At 50.9% G+C, this 24,391-nt stretch overlaps 1 protein-coding gene across 3 annotated transcripts in view; it reads left to right on the plus strand.

Moving 5' to 3' along the window:
- The first annotated feature begins 1,150 nt into the window (after positions 1-1,150).
- Positions 1,151-24,391, plus strand: part of Zbtb16 (zinc finger and BTB domain containing 16) — a 181,751-nt gene continuing 158,510 nt past the window's right edge. The window contains exons 1-2 of one of the 3 annotated variants that reach the window (XM_052188406.1): positions 1,151-1,440; positions 4,409-5,765. In XM_052188406.1, coding sequence (XP_052044366.1) covers positions 4,498-5,765 — 1,268 coding nt within the window. In that variant the 5' untranslated portion in view covers positions 1,151-1,440; positions 4,409-4,497. Of the gene's footprint in view, positions 1,441-1,483; positions 1,707-4,408; positions 5,766-24,391 lie in introns of those variants that run through there. The other 2 variants (XM_052188407.1, XM_052188408.1) reach the window with 2 other exon arrangements.

Genomic DNA, 24,391 nt, shown 5'->3' on the forward strand with positions numbered 1-24,391 from the left:
TCTGTGGTAAGCCAAGGACCCAGCACCCCTAAACTGAAGCCTAGAACTAAGACCTTATGACTTGAGGGTGGGGGGTGTGTGGGTGACTTTTCTGAGACCCCTGGGTGGCGCTCTGCACCACACCCCCAACCACACTGCACTGAGCCAAAAGCTCAGAAAAGTACCTTCCACCCCCCAAACCCTGCCCAGCTTTGTGTAAAAAGAAGACCGTGTTTCCGCACGTAGAGGAAGGAAAATAGTTTCTTCAGTCTCTCTACCCCACGGTTTGTCATCTCAACTACGCCCTTTAAAGTGGGCCAGCCGCTGTGGGAAGAAAGTATTCTGGAACGGCCCAGCTTCCAAGCTGCTCCGGAAGGCTGAGTGAGCTGAGCGAGGCGCAGGACCTTCAGAACTTTCCAAATAAGTTCCAGGGGCCGGGGAAGATAGGGGAAGGATGCCCGAGATTGGAAGTGAAAAAGTATTACTACTCGGGCCTTCACATCTCAGCCTGCAACAATCTAGATTACAAAACCGAGGTGCCGCCTCCTACCAGACCTCTACCAATGCCCCTCTGGATTTATCTGTCCAAATCCCACTTACTCGAACTCTCACCCTTGCGGGCGGGCATGAGAGGCCTGGTTTGGGACTGGGGAAGCGATCCATTTTTAAAGCTAAAGCCTAGGGTAAGGGTGGCTGCAATTCGAATCTGGGGGAAAAGTGAAAGGCTAGATGCTACACGTTGAACTGGTGCTAATAATAAAAAACGGGACAAAACTGCGCTCTTGAGCACCGGAGTTGGGGGAGTTGGGGGCGCGGGACAGATACACCTCATGCCCAGTGGAAATGAAAAACCTGGGGCTAAAGTGGGAACTCCTTCTCCCTCTCATCCTTCTGACCCTTTGGGGGTTGCCAGGTCTTCTGTGTCTCCTCTTCCCTGCAACCTTTTGCCCTCTCTACCTAGCCACGAGCAGCAGCCGCTGGCGCCGGGGCAGCAGCTAGATGTCAGGAGAAGCCCGGAGCGCCGAGCGCTGGGAAGGGAGGGGAGCGCCCGGGAAGGGAGGGCAGGGCTGGGAGCGCGCACGGGCTCTGCCAGGGCGGGGGTGGGGCGGGGTGGGCGGGCCAGGGCTGGCCAGGGGGAGGGGAGGGGGCAGCTGTGGGCAGGGAGCCGGGCTCGGCCGCCAGCACTAAAGATGGAGAGGCGCCGGGGCCTCGCAGGGGAGGGGGCTCGGCGTTGACGTGGGACGCGGCGGAGGCGCCGCAGCCGGTGGTGATTTGCTAACCTAGCGGCAGAGAGGAGTTAAGGGTGATGAGAGCGGGTACTGCGAACTGCCGGGCGATGCCGCCGCTGCCGCCGTGAGATCCGGAGCAACAGTTCCCCAGCAACACCCCTTCCCCGATCCAGGCACACCCCTAACCCCCCAGGCACGCACACCCACCCCAAGCTCCAGGCTCCTGCAAGCGGTAAGTATGTGTGTGTAGGGAACCCGGGAAGGACTCGTACCGCCCAGCGACCGCCTCCCGCCAGGGCGCCCTGGGGCGGGAGAGGTTTAGGCGGGTGGTGCTAGCTTTGGCCACTCGGCCGCTGGGCTCGTGCGGGGTTCTCTGGTCGCTGCTGCAGCAGCGATCACCCGTGCCGGTTGGGGGTCAGCTAGAAAGCGGAGCCGAGGCTGTCAGCGTGGGCACAGCTGCCTCACCAACCTTCCTCTTCTGGGCACGGTCCGGTCCGGGTGAGAGGTGGCAGGCCGGGAGGTCTGCCAGGGCTGCGGGCGCGTGTAGTCGGGGACCGGGTGTCTTTGTACAGGCAAGAGCTGGCGGAGGGGCAGAGAGCCTGTGGGTGCTCATATGTATGCGGACCGGTGCGCTTGGCGTGAGATAGGATTGTGTCTTATTTATTTGTGTTTATTCGCTGGCGGTCTGGGGAGCTAGAACCGGAGAAAGGGAAGAGTGAACCTTGGGGGCGGGTGGGAGGGGACTGGTACCCGCTCGGGTTTTGTTTTCTTTAGAGAAAACGTGGTGGGATTTTTTCTTCTTCTTCTTCTTGATTGGACTTGATGCCCCCCTTTAAGGAGAGAGGAAAGCTTCGGAGAGACTCTGGCGCTCCGGGTCCTCCTCGGCTCTCGGTGGGAACAGCCCGTGGAGCCGGAGCTCGCTGTGCGCTCCCGGCCGCGCACGGTGGGTTCCCGGCTCTGCACCTGATGCATTCGGGATGCCTTTCCCACCCTGGCGCGCTGCAAGCTTGCCCAGCCCCTCGCACGCTCCCGCACGCGCTCGAAATGCGCACGATCCTGCCAGCCTGCGGACCCCACCAGAATGCACAGGAGCGCACCGCTGCAACCGGCTCGCCTCCTCCCCGCCACGCTCCCAGCGTGCCTGACTCGGGCATGCCGGCAGCTGGTGCGGGAGGCCGGGAACCCTGCTAGTGGCTTCCCGGGGATCCGGATCTTGGGTGGAAGGTGGAGGACCCAGAGATCTCTTCTCACATGGCCTCACACCACTCACTTCGGGGCTTTTGTGCTTCCTTTTCTCCCCCGGGGGGTTGCGCCGCCCGGCCGGCCTAGCAGTGGCGTCCAGCCCGCTCGGACCTTCTCCTTTCCCCGGTCTCTTTCGCTTTCCCCACCTTTCTTAGCTCTGTACCCTTTCTTCCAGGCACCTGACTCCCGGGGAAAAGTTGCTTTCCCAAGTTTGCCAAAGTCCTATGCAAGTCTCGGCGGGGGTCTCTGGGAACAAGGGGTGTGTTGCGCCATCGATCCTCGGAGCTCTGGCGGGTTTAGCGCTGGCTTTGCCCAGAATCGACTGATCGCTGCACCTAACTACGATCGGATCGCGGGTGCGGAGCCGCGGGTTAGGAAGAGGGCACCTTGATTTCCCTCAAGGCCCAAAAGGCTCCTTTGGGGGAAAGGCATTCCGGCAGCGAACCTTCTTTATTTTGGTTTCTCCCTCTTAGTTCTCCGAATCTCTGATCTCTCCCGAAAGCACACCATGTCCATGAAACCGTTTGATGAATGGGTATCTCACCCTTGTTGATGCCGTTTCCACTTGGGGGTGGGTAGTAAGAATGGCCAGCCACTACTGTTAACTCTTTCTGCATGAGCTTTGCGCCTAAGAGTCCTTAAGACTCCTGTTGAGGGCGAAGGCAAGCTCTATGAAGGGTGGGTGAGAAGCCCAGCTCTCTCTGCTCTCCCCAGGCTGTGGGAAATGTTGACTATAGATGGACAGAGGTTGGGACCTTATCCCGGTAGGTCTTTCTGCCCATGTCTCCAAGGCTGTTCAAAGTTGGAAGCCTCTCAGTCAACCAGAACACACTCTGAGAGAGGCCTTTGTGTCCCAGGCTTGTCTTCCCTTCCTTCTGGGCTTAACTCATGCCAGAGATGCTATTGCCAATGTCACTTACAGAACCATATTCAGTGTCAGTTTTTCTTTTTGTCACTGGGCTTGCCAACACCTGGGAGGCATCCAGTCTGGTGTGCACCCTCAAGGCTGTTGGGGACATACCCTCCTATGGTGTTACCTACTTTCTCATTTTAGAGCGTTCTGTCTGTTGGGGGCTTGTGGACTAGAGGTACAAGAGGAGACTGTAGCATCTTGTATAATTGTGTGTAGGTGCATGTGCGCCTACACACACACACACATACACACACACCATACACATACAGCAACTTTGAAGAACTTGTAGTTAGAAATGACTTAAGGCAGAATGTGATGTGATTTGATGGGTGGGTGGGGGGAGAGTGTAGTGTGGTGTGTTTGTCACCGCCTAAGAATGGGTCTGTCAGTCCTTTGCAGCCCTGACTTTAGAGTACAAGGACAGAGACCATAGAAACCACTGGATAGTGGAGAAGGGTCACGTCTAGGATGACTAGGAGAAGAAGGCTTCATTGCCTGCAGATAGGAGACCACCATCGTGTTTAACGGCTCTGGCTAGACCTGGTTGTCTCCTAAGGTTGTCTTCTAAGGCTGTCTGAGTGAGCCAGAGCTAGAGAAACATTGATGATGAGGGCTTGCCAGTAGGGGGTGGACAGGAAAGTGGAATGCTTAGGTTGACCCAAGGGAGGGGTTGCAAAACGCCTTAGTTCTAAGTAAGTTTGTGAGCCTCCTGGTGGACACTGGTCTTACCTAGGAAGGCTATGCTCTCAGGCTTAAAGAATGCCTAGCATTCATTGCAATCTTAATTTTCCTTTATCTGATGCACGCTTTGCACTTCAGAGCAGTGGGGAAAGCGTGTGGGAAGCGTAAGCCTTCTTTTTCCTCTCCGCACCCTGGGCTTGTTGGAAAGGATGATCACACATTTCTAGGAAGCCCGCTCCCCTTCCCCTCACCCCCAGCCTCTTTCCAGAGTAGAGGCATACTGTAGCCCTTGAGTTTTTATTTTAAGGGACACTGGGGAAGTTGTCACTTGCTCACCCCTTTCATCTTCTCTTCTCTTTTCCAGTCCCCTCTGCTGGCCCCGAAGTCTACCCTGCCCCACTTTGCAGAGCAGAGAAGGAAAGAGAGCCCCATGCCTGAGCCCAGGGACGCATCATGGATCTGACAAAGATGGGTATGATCCAGCTGCAGAACCCTAGCCACCCCACGGGGCTGCTGTGCAAGGCCAATCAGATGCGGCTGGCCGGGACTCTGTGCGATGTGGTCATCATGGTGGACAGCCAGGAGTTCCATGCCCACCGGACGGTGCTAGCGTGCACCAGCAAGATGTTCGAGATCCTCTTCCACCGGAACAGCCAGCACTATACTCTGGACTTCCTCTCGCCAAAAACCTTCCAGCAGATCCTGGAGTACGCCTACACGGCCACACTGCAAGCCAAGGCAGAGGACCTGGATGACCTGCTGTATGCCGCTGAGATCCTGGAGATCGAGTACCTGGAGGAGCAGTGCCTGAAGATCCTGGAGACCATCCAGGCATCTGATGACAATGACACAGAGGCCACCATGGCTGATGGTGGGGGCGAAGAAGAAGAGGACCGTAAGGCTCGATACCTCAAGAACATCTTCATCTCGAAGCATTCCAGCGAGGAGAGTGGCTATGCCAGTGTGGCTGGGCAGAGCCTACCCGGGCCCATGGTAGACCAGAGCCCCTCGGTCTCCACCTCTTTTGGCTTCTCAGCCATGAGTCCTACCAAGGCAGCAGTGGATAGCTTGATGACCATAGGACAGTCACTCCTGCAAGGAACTCTTCAGCCGCCCGCAGGGCCTGAGGAGCCCACGCTGGCAGGGGCTGGGCGGCACCCTGGGGTGGCTGAGGTGAAGATGGAGATGATGCAGATAGATGAAGCCCCTGGCCAGGACAGCCCCGTGGCAGCGGAGTCTAGCATCTCAGGAGGGTTAGGGGATAAGCTTGAAGAGAGGAGCAAAGAGGGGCCTGGGACCCCCACTCGAGGCAGTGTCATCACCAGTGCCAGGGAGCTGCATTATGGGAGAGAGGAGAGCGGTGAGCAGCTCTCCCCTCCTGTTGAAGCTGGCCAGGGTCCGCCTGGGCGGCAGGAGTCCCTGGCACCCCCAGTGGAGAAGCATTTGGGCATCTACTCGGTGTTGCCCAACCACAAGGCCGACGCCGTGTTGAGCATGCCGTCTTCAGTGACATCTGGTCTCCACATGCAGCCCGCCCTGGCAGTCTCCATGGACTTCAGCACCTATGGGGGTCTGCTGCCTCAGGGGTTCATCCAGAGGGAGCTTTTCAGCAAGCTGGGTGAGCTGGCCGTGGGCATGAAGGCTGAGAGCCGTCCTCTGGGGGAGCAGTGCAGCGTGTGTGGAGTCGAACTTCCAGACAACGAGGCCGTGGAACAGCACAGGTAAGCCCCTGCCGCAGCCCGGCAACCATGCTCTGGCTTGCATGGCTCTTCTTTATGCCTGGCCCATCTCGGATCTGGTGACCTGACTCCTTTGTGCTCCTTGAAAGACCACACCAAACCATTCTTCCCAGTATTGAGCCATAGGAGGGCACGGTCACTTTAAGAGGACAGTGAAAAGAAATGGTGTCTGCCCATAACATCAGAGAACTCGTGGGCGCGGCCTGTAGGCCCCCTTTTCTGTTTTGCTTTTGGACTCCCATCTGGTTTTCCTGTGGTTTGGTCTCTGCTTTTGTTTTGCATAGAATAGCTGTTTAATAATAAAGTGGTGAGAAAAAGGACAGGAAGTGGGGTTCAGGCTGCGGGTCTTCTCTGGCCTGGATTGAGCTATGTTATCAGCCTTTAGCTTTTTCTTTCCCTATTGGACATAGTTTGTGTGGTAGGATGCTGATGCCCACCATCTGTGACAGTAGCAGGGGTTGGGTGTTGTTTAAGTCCAGTATGTATCTATAGGTCTCTTCTGGCAGACACATTGTGAGGCAGAGAAAACTTTAGTTAAATTCAAGAAGGATGTATGTAAGAGTTTTGGTCTTACAGACAGTATAGTCTTTTTTCATGCCATCTCTTATCACAAGGGCTAGTCTTGGCTACCCTCTGGCTTCATCTTTGCAGCCCCCTTCCCAATTTTGAGTCCTGTGGTACTTGGTTCAGGACCAGCGCTTTACCTGCAATTGCACCTTTGTTATAATTTCCCCAAGAGGTAGGTAGTGTTTCCCTATACTAAGACACAGGAAAAGTGCTGAGACTGAGTCCTACCATGGCAGAAAGATTTCAAAGGAAGTCTTCTTGTGCATTATGATTCCTTGTAGCTGTCCAGCAAAGAAGAGGATCCTTCCTGCACAACAGGTCTGGGAGCACTGACCAGTAGTCCTGAAAGGGAGTCAGCAGTGGGTTTGCCTTTGCTGTTTGCCATAAACTATAAGCCCGTTGCCATAAACTATAAGCCCATTGCCGTAAGCTACAAGCCCATTGCCATAAGCTACAAGCCCATTACCATAAACTAGAAGCCCATTACCATAAGCTATAAGCCCATCGCTAAGCTACAAGCCCATCATTTTTGCCCCCCTTCCCTGAGTCTGACCAATTGTGCCCACAAATCTGGTTTTCTGTCATTACGGATGCTAACCTTTTTTGCACAACTTCCGGCTGGCTGATTTGCTGACCTTGGGTGGATTTTCCACTTTCCCACCCACTTTTCCTCCTCCTCCATTCCTATTGCTCATTTAGGTGGGGGAACTTGAGGGGGTGGGAAACCGATGTAGTCACCTCTAGCCGCAGCTTGTTCCGAAGCATCCTGATCGCATCCTGATCGGCTGCGCTGAACCGCACCTTATGGAAAGTGGCACTCAGCTAAAAAAGTAACCATTTTCTTTTTCCGGAGAGTACAGAAAATAACAACTGCGGCCATGTGTCTTCTTAGTACTTGATCTACTCAGAAAATAGACCGATGAAATTGTGCTTGTTTTTGCACACGCTTTCCTTAAGAGGAAACCCCCCTCTGAATCTTGACCAGATAGGTCTATCATTCCGGATGTGAACGTGCTGTGAAAAGTAGGGTAATGTGGAAAGTCACTTTTTAAGGTCAGTTTTTGGGTGTGTGTGTGAGGGTGGGTGGGGGCTAGTATGAGCTCTGTTGATGAAGTGCTTGCTATGCAAGCATGAGGACCTGCATTTGGATCCCAGGCATACGTGTAAAACGCCATGCACACCAGCAAAAAAGCCAAGTTCAGCAAAATGCAGCTGTAGTCATATCCCAGGGGAGGTGGAGATAGACCACAATCCTGGAACTGTGGCCTGTCAGCCTAGTCAAATCCACAAGCTCCATGAGCAACAAGAGATCTCATCTTAAAAAAAAGTTATATGTATATATATATATAATATATACATAATATATTATATATTATATTTTATGTATGTGTATATATATGTATATATACACACATATATGTAAAAGGGCATGAAGAACAATTGAAGATTGAATATGATTTCTGACTTCTATAAATGTGTGTGTGCACACAAACACACACACTCACTCATGAGTAAAGTGGTTTTTTTTTTTAATTTTATTTTTTTTAAGGAAAATTTAACTTACTTGCTTGAGACAGGGTCTTGCTCCATAGCTCTAGCTAGCCTGGAACTGGCTATGTAGACCAGGCTAATCTTGAACTCACAGAGGCCCACCTGCTTCCTGTCTCACAAGTGCTGGGGTTAAGGTTGTGTACCACATGCCTGACCTTTTTCTGGGTCTTAAAATCTCCCAACCTTCCTAACAGAACCAAGAATTTTCAATGAGTCCATGTACATAGTTTTCTTTGTACTTAGAAGGCCAGGAAAGGCGTAACTATCCTGAGAGCTCTGTGTTCTCCTGTGATGGGACCCTAGTGGAAAGAAATGAGGGCTGGCTGAGCTGTATCTGAGCTGCCACATGCAGGGTGAGCCTCTGGAGTTGTTCTTCGAGCTCCCTGAACTCAGTTTAAGGGTTGGTGCTGATTGAAGTGACATCCAAAGTCACTGGGGCAGTGACCACCATCTAGTCACCATGGAGGCGAAGAACTACCTCTGTGCCCTTCATATTATTCCAACCTTATTCCTATATCTCACGGTTGGCTCTGAGCCCTGAGGTGGGGGTTCTGGGCATTCCTCTATTGGAGCCTGTGTGAGGTGATGGAAACTATGCCCTTGTCCTCACAAGCTTGTAACAATGAGGCTTGATTCTGGAGTTCTTGCTGCCACAGCATGTGCTTTTGACTGATGGTAGAAGTGAGTCCTTCATCCTGAGCGCTAGATCTGGTGCCAGACCCCTCCATGATAACCTATGAGGTCTGAGGACATGAAGAGAGGGAGAAGATATTGTTCCACTTGTGCAGCCCTGACTACCCCCTGTATAAATGTACTTTGTGGATCCTTTGCTGTCCTCCCTGCAGGCACCAGGATTAATGTACCACCTCTTCATTTCCCACTGTTCTGTGTACCACTCCCCTCCCACCAATCATCAATCTGAGACATGTTCAGTGGAAGACCAGTCATCACAGCCATGAGAGCAAACAGAAAGGCAAGATCGAAAAATCAGATGCCAGGAAGCTGTGGAGTTGGCCAGGATCCTAACAGGGAGGACCGTGATGGGATACGGGCCGCAGGGTTCATTGTATTTAAAGCCGTCAGGTTAGGGTGTTGGTGCGGATGAAATATCTGCCATTTATTCTTGTTCTGGGGAAGAAGAAAGGGCAGATTACAGAGAAGCAAGGCAGGAAGGGGGTTGGTGGTTAGTGAATTACATCCATAGGTTTCTCCATAACTTCATCCCAACCTGGGGTGGCTTGGGGGAGCACCTCTTGGCTGAACAGCGTAGTAATAAAACTTTGTGTGTCGTGATCCCTGTATTGAATGGTTGGATATCAAAGAAATAAGGAAGGATGGATGGATGGGAGGAAGGGAGTACCAGACAGAGACACTGCTTGGATAAGTCTGGTGGGCTTACCTAACTGACAGAACCTGAAGGAAGCTGGCCAGTGAGACACAACTGAGCAGCAATCTTCTCCAATTTCTGGACCCCTGGATCTTTTCCAGTAAGCCCACAATAAAAGGGCAGCGTCTAGAGAGGGAACCGTGTCAGGCTTCTGGAAGATGGGACCCTCCTGTCTTTTTTTTTTTTCTCTGAGAAACTGGAGCAGTTATGCCTGTGGCTTGGTCTGGATATTCTAGATCCAGCTCACCTGAATCAGATGCTGCTGACCCTTCCCAACCATACACAGTTGTCAGTAACATTACCCAAACAGCAGAGTTGACCCGTGTGGAGACACGGTCCTCATTTATGGCTGTGTCTGCCCAACTCCCCAGACAGCTTTTACTGTATTCTGGCCCCTTGGTGCTGGAGAATCAGAGCGAGGCCTGGATCTTCAATAGGATTCTCTGCTGTATCAAATACTGCAGGTCGGCTCAGTGGTTCTGCCACTCTTACTTAGTTCAGGCACCAGGGATGGTCTTGGCTGGCTCTCTACACCCACCTGTGGTAGAGCTCTTCCCGCAAACCTCCTGGGGCCTGCTTTAGAACATAGGAGACATGTTATACCCATCCTAGCCGGGATGTTGGGGCTCTGCTTGCTCAGTTTGGCCTCTCACATGACAGGCTCTCTGCTTTCAGTGAGGGATCATGCAGAGGGTCCCACGCCCGTTCATAGTTTGTTTTGGGAGAAGATCTAGTGTACCACAGTTAGCTTTGAACTCACCGTATATCTGAGGATGACCTTTCTGGACTTCTGCTTCCATCTCCTGAATGCTGCGAATCTTACGTGTGTGTCCGCCATGTCCAGCTCTGGTGGGTCAGATCCAGGACTTTGTGTAATGCTCGGGTTGCTCTCTAGCAACTGAACTCATGTCTGTCTGTCCATCTGTCCTTCCCTCCCTCTTTTCCTTCCTCCCTCCTTTCCTCCCTCCCTTCCCACACTATAGCTCAGGGTGTCCTCTGAACTCCTGGTGGTTGTCCTGCCACAGCATCCCTAGTGTGAGATCTGAAGTCTGAGCTCCCATGCCTGACTTCCTGGCACCTCTGAGGTCGCACCAAGTTCTGTTTGGATCAGGGTAAGCTGTGGAGAGCTGCAGCCCCCACATTAATAATGCCCACAGTCCGCTGTGATGCTCTATTTTCCCAAAGCACATCGACAGACTTTCTCCTCACTCTTCAGAAGGAGTGGGTGGGGCTGATGATCCCGACTCTGTGATTACAAAGTTGGAAGAAGCTCCGAAAGCTAAAAGGGTTTTGTGTAAGTTTGTAGCAAACTCATTTAGTGGCAAAAGCTGATGTGCGGCTATATTTAGCCTGCTTTATTTTGAATATTCATATGTTTTGCTGCAAAAATATTAATGTGTTTGATTACAGAGTGCTGCCCTAGATGCCATTGGAGCTGGGAAACACAGGTCCCAATAAGCCTAACATCTGCACAGTTCTGATTTCTGAAGCACCCAGGGGGGGTGGGTAAGGGATCATGGGCCAATATCAAGCCCCCCCCCCCAACTTAGAGATAAGGAAATGGGAATTGAGGAAGTGATTTGACAGCTGATGGTCACACAGCTATAAATGCTTGCCATCTAGTTCAGGAGCCTTGGGCACACTGCAGCAGTCCTTATAAGCACATGGATGATACCGGCCCGGCTCAGCTCCATCTGACCTAGTCTTTAGGTACCAGCGCCATCCCTAAACTGCCAGGGTTGAAGGCTTCAGCCACCTTGCTTGACGTCAGTTCTAAAGGTCAGGTGTCTCCAGGCTTAGCTTAGTAGCTATTTACAGCTACTATGTCATTCACAGATTTGCCCCAATCCTGTTCAAGCCCGTTTCGGTTTCCAGGAAGTATCCTTTTGGGGTTGATGAATGATTCCGTTCCTCACTTCCTGAGCTCCTGAAACCTGGTCTTTTGGAGGGATCTGCCGCTGTGTGAGGATGTAAGATGGTTTGCCAGAGTGTCCAGCTGCTTTGGAGGCCAAAGCTCTGAGTTACCTGTGTGGTGGCCCCCTTTCCATCCTGAGAGCACTTTGTTGGTTAATTGTATTTTATTCAATGGTTTTGGAATTGTCATTGTGGGATTAGACAGCCAAGATAGGGTCAGTTTGATTTCTGTCTGCATTGACTTGTGTTTTTTGGATTTATCATTCATTGATTCATTCATTCATTCATCCATTTAATTTGAGACAGAGTCTCACTATATAGCCTTGGCTGTCCTGGGACTCACTATGTAGACCAGGCTGGCCTTAAACTCACAGAGATATGTCTGCCTCTGCCTCCTAAATTATGGGATTAAAGGCACGTGCCACCATGCCCAGCTTGTTGGCTTGTGTATTTTTTTCACTTTTTAAACATGCTCAGGGTTACTGAGCTAGATGAGATCTAGAATGAACTCATGACTTTTATAGACCTGCATGTTGTAGGAAAATCCTAATGACTCTTTAAGCGGTCTTATCCTCAGACTCTACTCTCAATTTCTTGCTAATTTGGGAGGAAAGCATTTCCAATTACTACGTGCATGTGACAGTGTTTGTGTTTGTGATCGTGCCTCTGTGTGTGTGTGTGTGTGTGTGTGTGTGTGTGTGGAGTGAGCACATGCATGAGATAATTTTATTTTTATTTATTTATATTTTATTTTTTTATAAGATGACTTTAAAACATACAACTGAGACTTTAAGTATAAGACTTTAACTAAATGCAGATGAGAGGTGAGGAGAGGGTTCTCGAATGCTCTCTGATAACTAAAAGTTCTGTTTGGCATCTAAGGTGAAGCAGGCGGCACTTCCATAGTTACTTTGGTAGAGTGTCTACCTCCAACCCTGTGTCTTAGACATAGCGAATGTGCTTGTATTGACTCTGTGTCACAGGGTTGATTTTTATCACATACTGGCTGTGTGACTGGGGTTGTGGTGGTTCGCCTCTCCAGGCTTCTCTGTTCATTTGTAAAATGGGGATAACAGGACCTACTCAGGGGGTCATTATAAGGAGCAATGTGTAAATATTTGCCATGCATGGAAATGCACAATGCATGTGCTCGGTAGGTGTCTGCCGTTTGGAAGCCATTGCTATTGTGCAGAAGGACAAGCCTGCAGTACAGGTTCATGGCTTGCCGTGTCGTTCCAACCCTTGGTTCCCGGGGACATTGCTGTCTGGCATGGTCTGTCTGTGCCTTCAGCACTGTAAAACTGCTATGGTATGCGTGCATGCCTGTGTGTGTGCGCGTGTGTTGGGGTGGCGACTGACCGCATGCACCTCTGTCTTTTCTGGGAAGTACACTGATGCACTCTGGTGTCCGGGTATACTTTGTCCCATTGACCAAGGTCTCGTGACTCATGCCAGTTCTTTAGATGTAGCTGGGCAGTGCTGCCAACATGTCAGGCTCAAATGCAGAGCGCACACTGCATGCAGAGGGCTCAGTGTGCGAGGCTCTGTGGTGGAGGGGTAGTTGGCACACGGACTGCTTTCCTGCGTGCAGTCTTGGCCTGGGCTCACATGAACGCTAGGTAGTGAGAGCGCTCTTCCTGGGCATTCTTCCCATAGTGGGTCAGGGGCAGCGTTCAGTGCCTGTCACAGGTCTGCTTCTGAGCCAGTGCTCTGCTTAGCTCCTAGCCAGCCTGTTGGGGACAGGGGCGTGTTAGTCTGACATTCCTGATGGCTAAGGAAAGCCCAAGAGGTTAGTGTACTTGTCCATGGTCAGCAGGAAGGGATGCCAGGACTCATTTTCCCTAAAGCTAAGGGACCGGCTCTGGCCTCTCATTTCCCCTGGTCACTTCATAGGCCATTCACCTGCAAATGGCATAGTAGATAGGTAGGTGTTCAGGGGCCCGGACCACACAGAACCAGGAAACCCCATGTCACATCCATCGTACTGACAGAGCAACTGGCCTCCAGAGATAGAACCATTTTATGCTGACTAGAAAACAGAAAACCAGAGAAGGGAGAGAAAAAGAAACCCCATTTTCAAAAATAAAAATTCCGCATTGTTAATTCCATGCCAGCAGAATCAGAAATCCCCCTTTCTACTGTTTCCCCTTAAAAGCCCCCGAGTCCTTATTATGCTGGTTCAGTCTGAAAAAAAACTGTGCTTGGGTTTTGCCTATGTGAAGCTTAACTCTGCAGCTGTGGGGAGGGGCTCCAGCCCTTCCTTGTCGGCAAGGAAACTTTGGCTAAGACTCCCCCAAATCCTGTTTGAATCTCCGTTCCGAATTCACATTCCACTCTGACCCTGTGGCCTGATTCTCTTCAGGGTGCACAGATTGTGTTCTGCATTACCAGAGGAAGGATCCAAGTTAGGTAAGAGGAAGGACTTCCTGAAATAGCACGGTATTGCTGGGGAAATTTCTAAAAGACCTGGTTACAGATATTTTGCTGAAGAGGTAAAAACTCTAGTCCTGCCCAAGCTCTTTACAGCCAACAGGAGTCCCCGGTCTCAGTAAAGACATGCAGCACACACCCATGGAACGTGCTAAAATTAAGATCCGCATTCCATCAAACTATTATCTTTGCACAGGACGAGGTGGTAATATGAAGAAGCAAAGCATGCGTTAACTGGGCTAGAGCATGAGTTAGCAGGGTTGGAGCAAGGAGTTGCCTGCCTACCTCGACTTCCCTTGTGACCCTCGCCTGATAGGTGAGCCACTGAGCCCCCAGTTATCCTTTCCTGGGCTAAGTGGATTAGCTGAAGTTGTGATCTTAATGCCATTAGGTCTGTTGGCACGACCCTCTTTGCCATCATGAGAAGCAGATCTGGCCTAACAGAATGGCCCTCTGGGCAATCCATCAAGCCTGGAGTTGGGGGGGGGGCGGGGGAAGCATTACTAGTGTTAATTTGGGGGAGTCTTTTATGGTGACTGGGAAAGAAATAGAGAGATGGTTGGGAATTTATTTATTCAAGCCATTCAGCAGGTTAGCGGGCTGCCAGGGGTCTACAGAGGCCACCCCCTCCCCCATTTCTTCAAGGAAGGCCCCTTCCTAATCCCTGAAGCCCGGGCCTGATTACTTCCAGAGTTGGAGCCAGGACTTAGCAGGCTCTTGTTTCTCGCTGAGGTGCCTTATTAGGAGCACCTGGCATCATAAGCCTCTAATGGGAACCAGCGTTCTCCTCCTGCGTGACCGGTGACAAGTCGCCCTGTCAGCCGGAGCTCGGCCGTGCGAGGAAGTTCTTATTAGCTTTATGGTCAGGAGGGCTTGTCCTGTTCAGGAAATGAATGTTGCTGCTAAAGGTCCTCCACCCTGACCCCGGCGTTGTAACCTGTGCCGGCCCGGGAGACCCTCTCAGGATGCTTGGGACTGTAGCCTCTCTCTGGTTCTCGTCATATGTAAAGAGGGGATCACTGTGGTGTGGTGCAGTTTTGAACTTTTGATTTATGCAGTGAGGGTAACTTAACTCTTTCTGAGCCTAGAGGGCTGTGCGGTAATAAGACCCAGGATGTGTATCCAGGCATATGCGAGCCCTTGTGTGTGTGCATGTGCACAAGTGTATTTGTGCACCTGTGTGCATGTGCGAGTGCATGCCTGTGAGTGTGCACTTAATGTGCAAGTGTGTGCACCTGTGGTGTAGTTGGGAAAGAAGACACATCACGTATCAATCGGCTGTTAATCGGAGGGAGTGTTTTGGGGTCTTTGTCTGTCTGCCTGTCTTCTTGATCCATCCCCTTCTCCTAGATTTCCTACAATGGTTGGCTGCACAGTGGTGAGTGGAGAGAACATGGTGTCTAGAAATGAGGATGGGCTCTTCTAGAAGCTGTGTGGACAGGGCAGTGTTCCCAGCCACTTGAATCTGGGTCAGCAGGCGGATATTAGGAACATGGCATGGTGGTTTCCTGGTCAGTGGGATCTTGGTACACACAACACAAACACATAGCCCAATGCAGGTGTTCACGGGCCCCCGAACTCTTGGTTTGAAAGGACATGCTCCTCTCTTTAATGTCTCCTTCGTGAAGTCAGATTAACAGAGTTAAAGAATAGTGCGTGTGTTTCTCTCAGTCTATCAAGTGTTCTCCCTTCCACCCCCTCATAGCTTCAAGCCCTTGAAGCAAGGCCTCTCTGGTTGTCACATGGCCCCCCATGCCTGAGGGAGTGTTTCTAAATGCGATTTTTGCCAAGAACAGTGGCGTCTGACCTCATTCTTAAGGGAAACTTTCTGCCTGCTTCGTTTTGAGAAAAGATGTTTGTGCCTTGTCTGGCCAGTGGATGCTCTGCTTGGTCGCTGCTGGTTGAAAGTCCTCTGGTGACGAAGGAATACTGCACCTTGAGGGGAGGCTGTGGAGCGTGGCCTAGAAAAGATGGGTCGGTGCAGGCCAGTACCTCCTTGGGGACCTCACAAATCTGTCTCTGTGTTTGTAGTATCGTTGATGGCAGCTCACAGAAAAATACAAATCAGTGCTTTTCGAATTGTGGGGTTGGGGACAAAGAGAAATGACATATTCGTTAGCCAAGTTGAGTTCATTAAGCCCAGGGTTTTGGAGACTGAGACATAAGCCTGCTTCAGGGATCACACACTGGAAGCAAACTGTTACTTCCTCTTAGACTTTTCTTCTTCCTTTATGTAGTGAAACTGCACACATCTCATGAATAGTGCTTGCGCAGCTCAGGGCAAGTGAAAGTTGTCGAAGGGACCGGCCACATCAGGGGTCAGAAACACTCAATGCTGCCCTTTAAAATGATCTGCTAAACCAAGGCTCTGTGAATCCACCTCCCTGCATTCACCCCCTGGGCACGAGGGGCTGAAGGGGGTGCTTAAATGCAGTGGGAAGCTAAATCAAATGAATCTAAAAACACTTCTTTTCTTGAAGTTCCTTATGGGAAAACTGCTTGGGTCTGTGCTGGCTGTGGACTGTGTAGGGCGTCCAGCACAGTGGGTTGGGGGGGCCACCACTCACTTATCTTATTTTACTTTCTGTGCCCTGACAGCTATAAGAATGTGTTTGGTTTTTTTTCTCCCCTTTTGCCAAGTTGCAGATATATACCACCTCCCCCAAGCCAGATTCAGTGGTATGTGTGGGGTGCAGACCAGAACACATCTTGGCATTCCTTGTTGCAAAAGTGAAAAATATCTCTGTTTGTAGTTAATTTTAGTGGCAAGCAGATCATGTTAACTGGGTGTAATTACTTCCAGATATGGCCGAGGGTTTTGTGTGTTGAGATGAAGGGCCTGGTAAGTGCTCACTTCCTGTGTAAATTAGCCTCTTCCATTCTGTCTTTCATTCTGGCCAGCCCTGGACTGTGTCATTCTCCCGCTCCCCGCCCCCCCCAGCCTGCAGCCCTGGGGGTGAGAATGCTTGCTCTGTCCTTCCGAGTGCAATTCTTTTGTCACTTGCAGACACTTGCCTCTGTGAGTTTACACTTGGAATGAGAAGGGTTTTAAAGGCCCTCACTGGTATCCTGACTGCCTCTGTCCCACAGATAGGTCCTGAGAGTATACCTTAGTATGCATGTTGCATCTTAGCAATCAGAATGTGTGTGTGTGTGCGCGCGTGCGTATGCATGCATGCATATATGTATGCACATGTGTGCACAGGTACATATGAGTGTGCATGTGTGTATATGTGTATGCATGTGTGCATGTGAGATGTTAGCCTTGGGTTCCTCAGTCACCCTCCACATTTATGTTTTGGAGACAGAGTCTCTCAAGGCATGGAAGTCGCTGATTAGATAGATGGACACCTCCCCAATGCCGGGATGGGTCCATCACCACATCCACTTGGGTGCTTGAGATAGAACTCAATCCCCACAGTTGCACGGCAAGCACTCTTCCGACTGAATCATCTCTGTACCCCCTTATTTTTAGTGGATTTTTTTCATGTCACCCATAACTTTCGCCTTTTGGAGACCCCCCCCCCTTTCCCAGTCAGTTTGTCTGACAGGGTCTCACTGAATATCTCCGTCTGTCCTGGGACTCACTGTGTAAATCAGGATGGCTTCAAACTCATTCCTGCCTTTGCCTCCTGAGTGCCAGGGTTAAAGGTGTGCGCCACCACTGCCCAGCAGAACCTTATGGTCAGGAGTCTCTGGAAAATGCCAGTCAGTGAAGCTATAGCAGAGACAGGGTTTATGTGTCCCATGGGAAGCCACTAATCTTGACCAAAGAGGGGGGGAACCCACATATGCACAGATCCCTGTCAGAAAAGGAGGAGGAGACCCACCTGAACAGTTTCTGCCAAGTTATCTGGGTCCCCAGGATTAGAATGGAGAAGGACATTCAACTCAAGGTCTCCTGAGCTCTGCGGCTGCTCGGTGGTCAGCATTCTTTGTGCTGTTTGCATAAGAGGTGACTTTATCATCCTGCATCAGCACTACTGATAACCCTTGTGGTCCCCGGAACAATCTACTAGGGATAGATGGCTTGATAAGGGCCTCCTTTCTCAGCGTGGGAAGATAAAGTGTAGAGGTCAGGTGAGGGGTGGTGAGTTAGCGAGGCACAGGGGACCGGTGGAGGCTGTCAGATGGGGTACAGTTGTGGGAAAGAGCTTGAAGGAACAGACTGTGGTTGCCTGGGGTCGCTGCATTGATCGAGTGGTGTCCCAGTTTCCCGACCTCACCTCTTTCCCCCTGCTTCCTGGAAACATTTAGAGACTCAAGTTTGTGTTCGGAGTGGGGCAGTATTGACCATTCTTGCCTCTTCTGGCCTTTCCTTCTCCTAGTCATAAAAGTTACTAAGATGATGTCCACGTGAGCTCTTGGGCCTATCCCCAGTATGCTGCTCTTGCTGGAAGCAGCTAGGCAAAGGAGAAACTTCTGACCCTCTCACCTGGTCAATAAGCTGCCTGATATTCAAACAAAAGAGTTTGGACTGGCTGCTAAAGGCAGGTACCCAGCTGATAGCTTTGTTTTTGATATCCTTGTGGTGTTTGCAGATCGCAGAGTGGGCTGTTTAGAGCAGGGGGTATCTGTGAGGACAGACTGACTGGGAAGCACAGAGTCCAAGAGATGGAGAGATAGAGCAGTGCAGTCGGGCATGAGGCATGCGTGGGGGGTGGGGGTGCGGTGGGGGTAGCAGTGGGGGTGGGGCTGGGGTCCTCAATCAGAAGAGAGATTTTTCTGGAAGGTGGCGACAGTGTTAATTTTTAGTCACTGTTGAGCTGGTGACAGGAATGTAGTCTGTAGAGTGAGGTATGAGGCCCGAGAAGCCAGGCACTAAGATTTGCTAGCAGCGTACCTGGACAAGCGCTTCTAGAGAAGCTGTGTAGCTTCTGTTATGTTTCGAGTTATGTTTCAAATGCTCAGCGCAGAGAAGGTGCTGGCTGAACTGGAGCTCTAGAATTGTAGAGCTTTGAATGCTGCTTCTTTGGCCCAAGGAAGAGGCTGTGACAGGAAGCAGTGGAGTTGTGACTGAATGGTGTCAGCCCTGTGCTAGCAGCCAGCAGTGAGATCATAGGGGATCATGGGAGTGCACCAGGAATGTGAGGTCCCCACTTGGCCTGGGGATAGGGCTCTGTTGCTAGGGGATGTTCTAGCTTACATGGGGGGGCCCTGGGTTTGATCCTCCACTCTCCACAAGCCCTAGTTCAGTGGTGCATGGCTGACGTCCTGGGATGTGGAGGAAGGACGATTAGAAGCTCACACTCTGCCTCTGGTTACATAGTGAGTTCAAGGCCAGCCTGTGCTACTTGAGATCTTGCCTCAAAAATAAAAACAAAATTTCCCAAAATAAGAAGCAACATCCCTCCAAACCCAAAACAAACCAAAATTTTTATACCAAATAAAGGTGCTTTTGTAGAAAGCTAGCATTGTAGAGACCGTGTTTATCATAAAACTCTCTTGATTCCAGCAGTGCTGTCACTACCGCTGATATGTTTGGAACATCCGTAGGACTTGAAGCCTACACTGTATATATTTTTTTTTTTTTACTTTGCCTTTGGGAGGATTAGCTTAGATTTTGGGAATTGTTGACCCTTGGGAATTTTGTGAGTGGTGAACACTGTAGTGAGGGGCTTCCTGGGAAGGCAGGATGGAAGGGGCTCAACCCCTGTAAGTACTGACTTCACCTCCCAGCTTAGGGAGCGTGTGAGCTCTGGCCAAGACCCCTCTGATTACTGTAGTGTTTCTGTGTTTGTGGTTCAGCCTCTTGTGAGTTTGGGTTCCAGGGAATTCACATTGAATCACCCCCTCCCCATCTCCAGCCACACAGACAGACACAACAGACAGACAAACACACACACACACCAACCTGCAACTTGGGCATCACCAAATAAAGGTCAGAGTTGTGAAGAATAAATTAAGATTTAAACTAAGGTATCTTAAGGCAGGTATAGAGCCTGGTTTTGAAATCCCGATTGCACCTTTTGGGAAGGTTCCTGAAGGCTAAGGAACACACATGTCCAAATTCTAGGCTGGTACCTGGCATAAACTCTACGTGAGGTCCCAGTTCCCTTTTCTAACAGTGTTACTGGGTCAGAATGGGGGCCGTGTGCTTCCTGTCTGCAGCGGTGACAAGCAGCCCCTCTGAGCACACCTTAGGCTGGCTGTTCTGCCTAACTGCAGTGACCCAGCAGTCTGGCTGGGCAGGGCCCGCGCTCAGCGCCCAGCCTGCGTGCCCGCCCTTGCTTATTTATAGTAAACCCCATGAGCACAGAGCGCTAAAGCGGAAGGGTGAGTCACCCATTGAAACCATCGATGACATAAAAACAAGCAAAATGCTTACGGTGTGTTTTCTGCAGTATTTTCAGGGCAGGTTGTGCTAATTTGGACACTCCTAAACTGGATCTGTGAAAGTGTACATGTGTGCTGGGGGTGGGGGGACAGAGTTAAAGATCAGGCTGAGGGAAGCTGGTTATTGAAAATCTGCTTCCAGGACTGCCTTCTGTCCTTGGCTGCCCTGAGAGCCCTCTTCAGGTTCTAGAGGAGTGCTGGCTCCCTTGCTGTGGGTCACCTGTGTCTCTGGAGGGCTAAGGAGTGGCGTGGTGGGGAAGGGGTTATACTCTGCCTCATCTCTGTCCCTGTTCCTGCTTCCTGCTGAGGAAGGCACCTCCTGCTTTACATGGAAGTCGTTCAGGTGCTTGGGGTGATTAAGAATCATGAGAGCATGTAAGAGTTGACAAGGTCTTTTGGAGTTTTTATTTCAAAACGTTTGATTAGGGAGGAGTTACTGAGTTCTAGGGAGGCTCTGTGACTTGCCAAAGACCATATAGCAAGCGAGTGGGCAAACTAGGACTAGGAAGTGGGGCTGTCACTCTCTGTCCTCCTTAATTCCTTCTTTACAACCCTGCCAGGAGCTGCCCAGGCCTGCTTCCCATTTCCTCCATACTAGAATGTGACTTGAGAATTTTCCAAACCGTTGTCACTGAGCAGGGGTCAGGTGTGTTTTGGCACAGGGACTTGACTTTGCCCCTTTCTCCAACCCCAACCCCGGGCCTCTTTTTCTGTCAGCTTGAGTTGTCAAATGCCTGTCAGGTCTTTCGTTGGTGAGGGTAATATCTGTGTTAGGGGGCTTGCGATGCAAAGCCTGCTAAGACTTGCCCTAGAACTTAGAATTTGAGCAGAGTTAAAGGTATTTGGAGATGCTGGGTGGTGGGTGGTGGCGCGTGCCTTCAGTACCAGCACTCCAAAGGCAGAGGCAGGTGTATCTCTGTGAGTTTGAGCCTGGTCTAGAGAGTGAATTCCAGGACAGCCAGGGCGACCCAGAGAAACCCTGTCTCGAAAAACCAAAAATAAAAGTACTTGGAGAGTCCATGTGTTGGCGTCTGTGATGGACTGGAAGGTAACGGAAGGACCACACAGGAGAGCCACATATAGCCAGATGAGTCAGCTTCCCATTGGAGGTGCTTTGGTAAAAATGCAGTTCATTTGAGATTAACATCGAGGTGGACCTTGCAACAAAGCCGTGTGGGGGCTTGCTAATGGTGAGAGATATTTCACCTAGTAACCCTACCTCTTAACTGTTATAAGGTAAAGAGAGGTGGTCCCAGAGTTCTGGATAGAGTGGCATTTGAGTGGGTTGTTGAAGGGAGAGTTGAATTCAGGGTATGGTGGCTCCCAGCATTCCCGAGTTAAGTTGGGGGGAGACCTGGACTACTGAGTGTAACTCTATTTCAACTTCCTCTTTAAACCCAAAAGCAGGATGTGATGTTTTGTTTTATTTTGTCCTGAGACATGGTTTCTCTGTGTAGCCCTGGATGCCCTGGAGCTCACTCTGTACACCAGGTTGTCCTTGAAATCAGTGATTCTGCCTGCCTCTGCCTTCAGATTGTTGGGTTAAAGTCATGTACTGCCACAGCTGGCCTCCAAAGGTAGGATTTAAAGATGAAAACAGAAAATGGGAACCTGTGGTCAGACCCAGGAGACAGTAGAAAATCTCTCATCTGCCAGGTTTGGGGGGCGGGCGGGTCATCCATGCTGGGGTGTGTGTGGGGGGGTTGGTATCCCCTAGAGCTGCCCTAAATGTTGGACCAGGCCTAGAGAAGGCAGAGAATGAAGAAGATACCAGAGGAAACCCCTGGACACTCAATAAACCCGGGTTCAAATTCTGATCCTTGTAGACCCTACATCCAGAAGATCCCGTGTACTGTGGCCCCCGTATCCCCTAAGTGGAAAATTCTGAGGATTTCAATTTATGTCCTTAGCCTTACTACATAGCGCAGAGAGCACTTTAATCGTTCAATAAATGTAACTTGCTAAGTTTGGGCTGTATCCTGGGTTGACTGGGAACCTTGGGAGATGTTATGATAAGGAACCTGGCTACAACCCTGTACCTGATATGACTTCCACCAAGTGTGCCTTTTACTGTCCCCAGCTTCTTTCCTATCTTGTAGAGTTGGTCTGAGAAGGAGCTTTGAGGGTGACTGATGGTACCCAAAGAGAGTCCCTCCCCATGTCTCCTATCTGACACTCCACCAGTGAAAGACGAAATAAGCCCTCGCCACCTCGTCTCTGAGGACAGAGAGCCAAGGAACTCTGGGAAAGAGGGGCTTCAGCCTGCAGGATCAGAGAAATAGCACTGTGGCACGGCTGTTACCGCTCTTCTTGATTCTCTTTTAATAGCAATGTGAAGGCCCAAAGTTAGACTAACGGTCAAGCCTTGCTTCTCGCCTACACTTGACAGCGGGGCAGAGCAGGAGGCTATCTCCCACACAGCCCATTCCTGGCTGTGGTTGTCACACCATGCAATGTCTGCAAACCGACAGTGGCCAGGGGAGATAAGGGCCCCCGTTGTGTAATGAGAGCCGTGGGCTGTTTGCCCGATGGATCTGGCCCCTGGGTAACTGCTAACCTCAACGGAGGGGCGGCAGGCTTGGCAGAGCCCAGGGCCTCTTGCCGACTTGCCGGGCCTTTTTGTGGTTGGATAAAGGAAGCTCATATAGGCCGCCTGCAGTGTGGAGGCCTGGCCCACAGGGCTGGCAAGGCTCTCTTCTTTGTCTTTTTGATGTTGGTGGTAGATGAAGAGAGAGAGGGAGAGAGGGGGAGAGGGAGAGGGAAGGAGAGGGAGAGGGTGAGAGGGGGGAGAGGGTGAGAGGGAGAGAGAGAGAGCACACGAGCACCCAAAAGAGGGGACACAGTCTTCCGGGCATCTCCCACTTTATTTTAGCTTAAAATAAAATGAATGTTGCAAGCTGAGAATCCTGTGGGCCTGGGTCCTTGAAACTCGGGAATCCTGGCTGGGAACGAAGCATGACTGAAGTTTCTAGAAGCCAGCAGATGCTTGCAGGAGCAGCAGAGGGGGCTGTGTTGCTATTTCCTCCCTCCTGCCATCCCTGGATGCACAGGTGGACTCCGGCATGTGTCCTTTGCCTTTATAGGAGAGGCAGAGCCAGACCCTGGCTTCTGATGTGTCTGGTTCCATCAGCTGGCCATCGGCTGAACCGGCCTTAGGTGGTCACCCATTTGTCAGTCTGTCACCTGCTCCACGTCTCCTATCAGAGAGGTTTTGTAGGTCCCTAAGCAACTTGTTCTATTTCTGGGGTTCTTAATGCCCCCTAGTAATGCTTCCTGGGGAGGGAGGGCAGCAGAGACCAGGCTGAAGCCCCTGGCTGTATTTTTTATTTGTTTTTTTCTTATCTCGGTCGTGGTTTCCCTTAAACCAGGATTTCAGTTCCTGGTGTTATTCTCGCAACCCTCTTGTGAGTGTCTGAATTTGTAAAACTTTCACATGCTCTGATCACATCGGGGTGGTTGTATATCGTGGCCTGGCCACGTGGATTTGCCCAGTTGGGAAGTGGACCAGGTTTTCACCTCCACTGTTTAACACTTTGGGCTTGCATTAATAACGCTCTCCTCTGAGCGCCTCTTCCCTGCTATTTGTACTGTGTGTGCTTGGTTATTTCTGAGCTGTCTGATTGATCCCCAAGGTGGAGGTGATATTTTTTTTTCTCCCAGAGAGGGTAGGTATGTTCTGTTTGTTCCCATTAACTTGAATGGAAGGTTCTTTTAGTTGGAGGTTGCTTTGTGTCAGTAGTAGGGTTCAGGCTCAGGGATGGGCGGGGACAGGAGGTGGTGATTTAAAGGATTCAGCGGCAGTGGCTCCTATTGATTTTAGCTTATCTGACCCTTTAGCTTGAGGCTGCCCTTCCCTCAAAGTGTCCAGCTTGGCTGCGAGTTACAGCGACTGAGAAATGTAACATATGCCATCCCTTTTCCTTGCATTAATTAGGGCTGAAAAGTCCATTATTTAGAGGGATCTTAGCCCCTGGAAGAAGGCTCTAGAGCTTGCTGTAAAGATCTGAAGCCGAGATCTGGGGCCAGCTGGAAGATTCCCGGGTAGCAGTTGGACAGGGGAAGTGATGCTGGGAAGGAGAAGGGGCAGGTGTCAGTGAGGTGGGCGGGCGGGCAGACACGTCTCCCTGGACCCCAGCTCTTCCCCTACACACTCTGTTGTCTTCTCTTTTCACTGTCTTCCTTCCTGATTTTATTTCAGATATTTATCAAGATCTGCTCAGGGCCAGCTCTGGGGGTATACACCTTTAATGCTAGCATCCAGGAGACAGAGGCAGGTGGATCACTATGAGTTCCAGGACAGCCTGGTCTACATAGTGAGTTCCAGGCCACCCAGTGCTTCACAGAGAGACTGTCTCAACAAACAAACAAGCAAACAAAGTGTCCAATCAGGAATGACCACTGTTTGGAGAATCACCAGGATAGG

This window comes from Apodemus sylvaticus, chromosome 7 (genome assembly GCF_947179515.1).
Source record: "Apodemus sylvaticus chromosome 7, mApoSyl1.1, whole genome shotgun sequence".
In the NCBI taxonomy this organism is placed as follows: Eukaryota; Metazoa; Chordata; class Mammalia; order Rodentia; family Muridae; genus Apodemus; species Apodemus sylvaticus.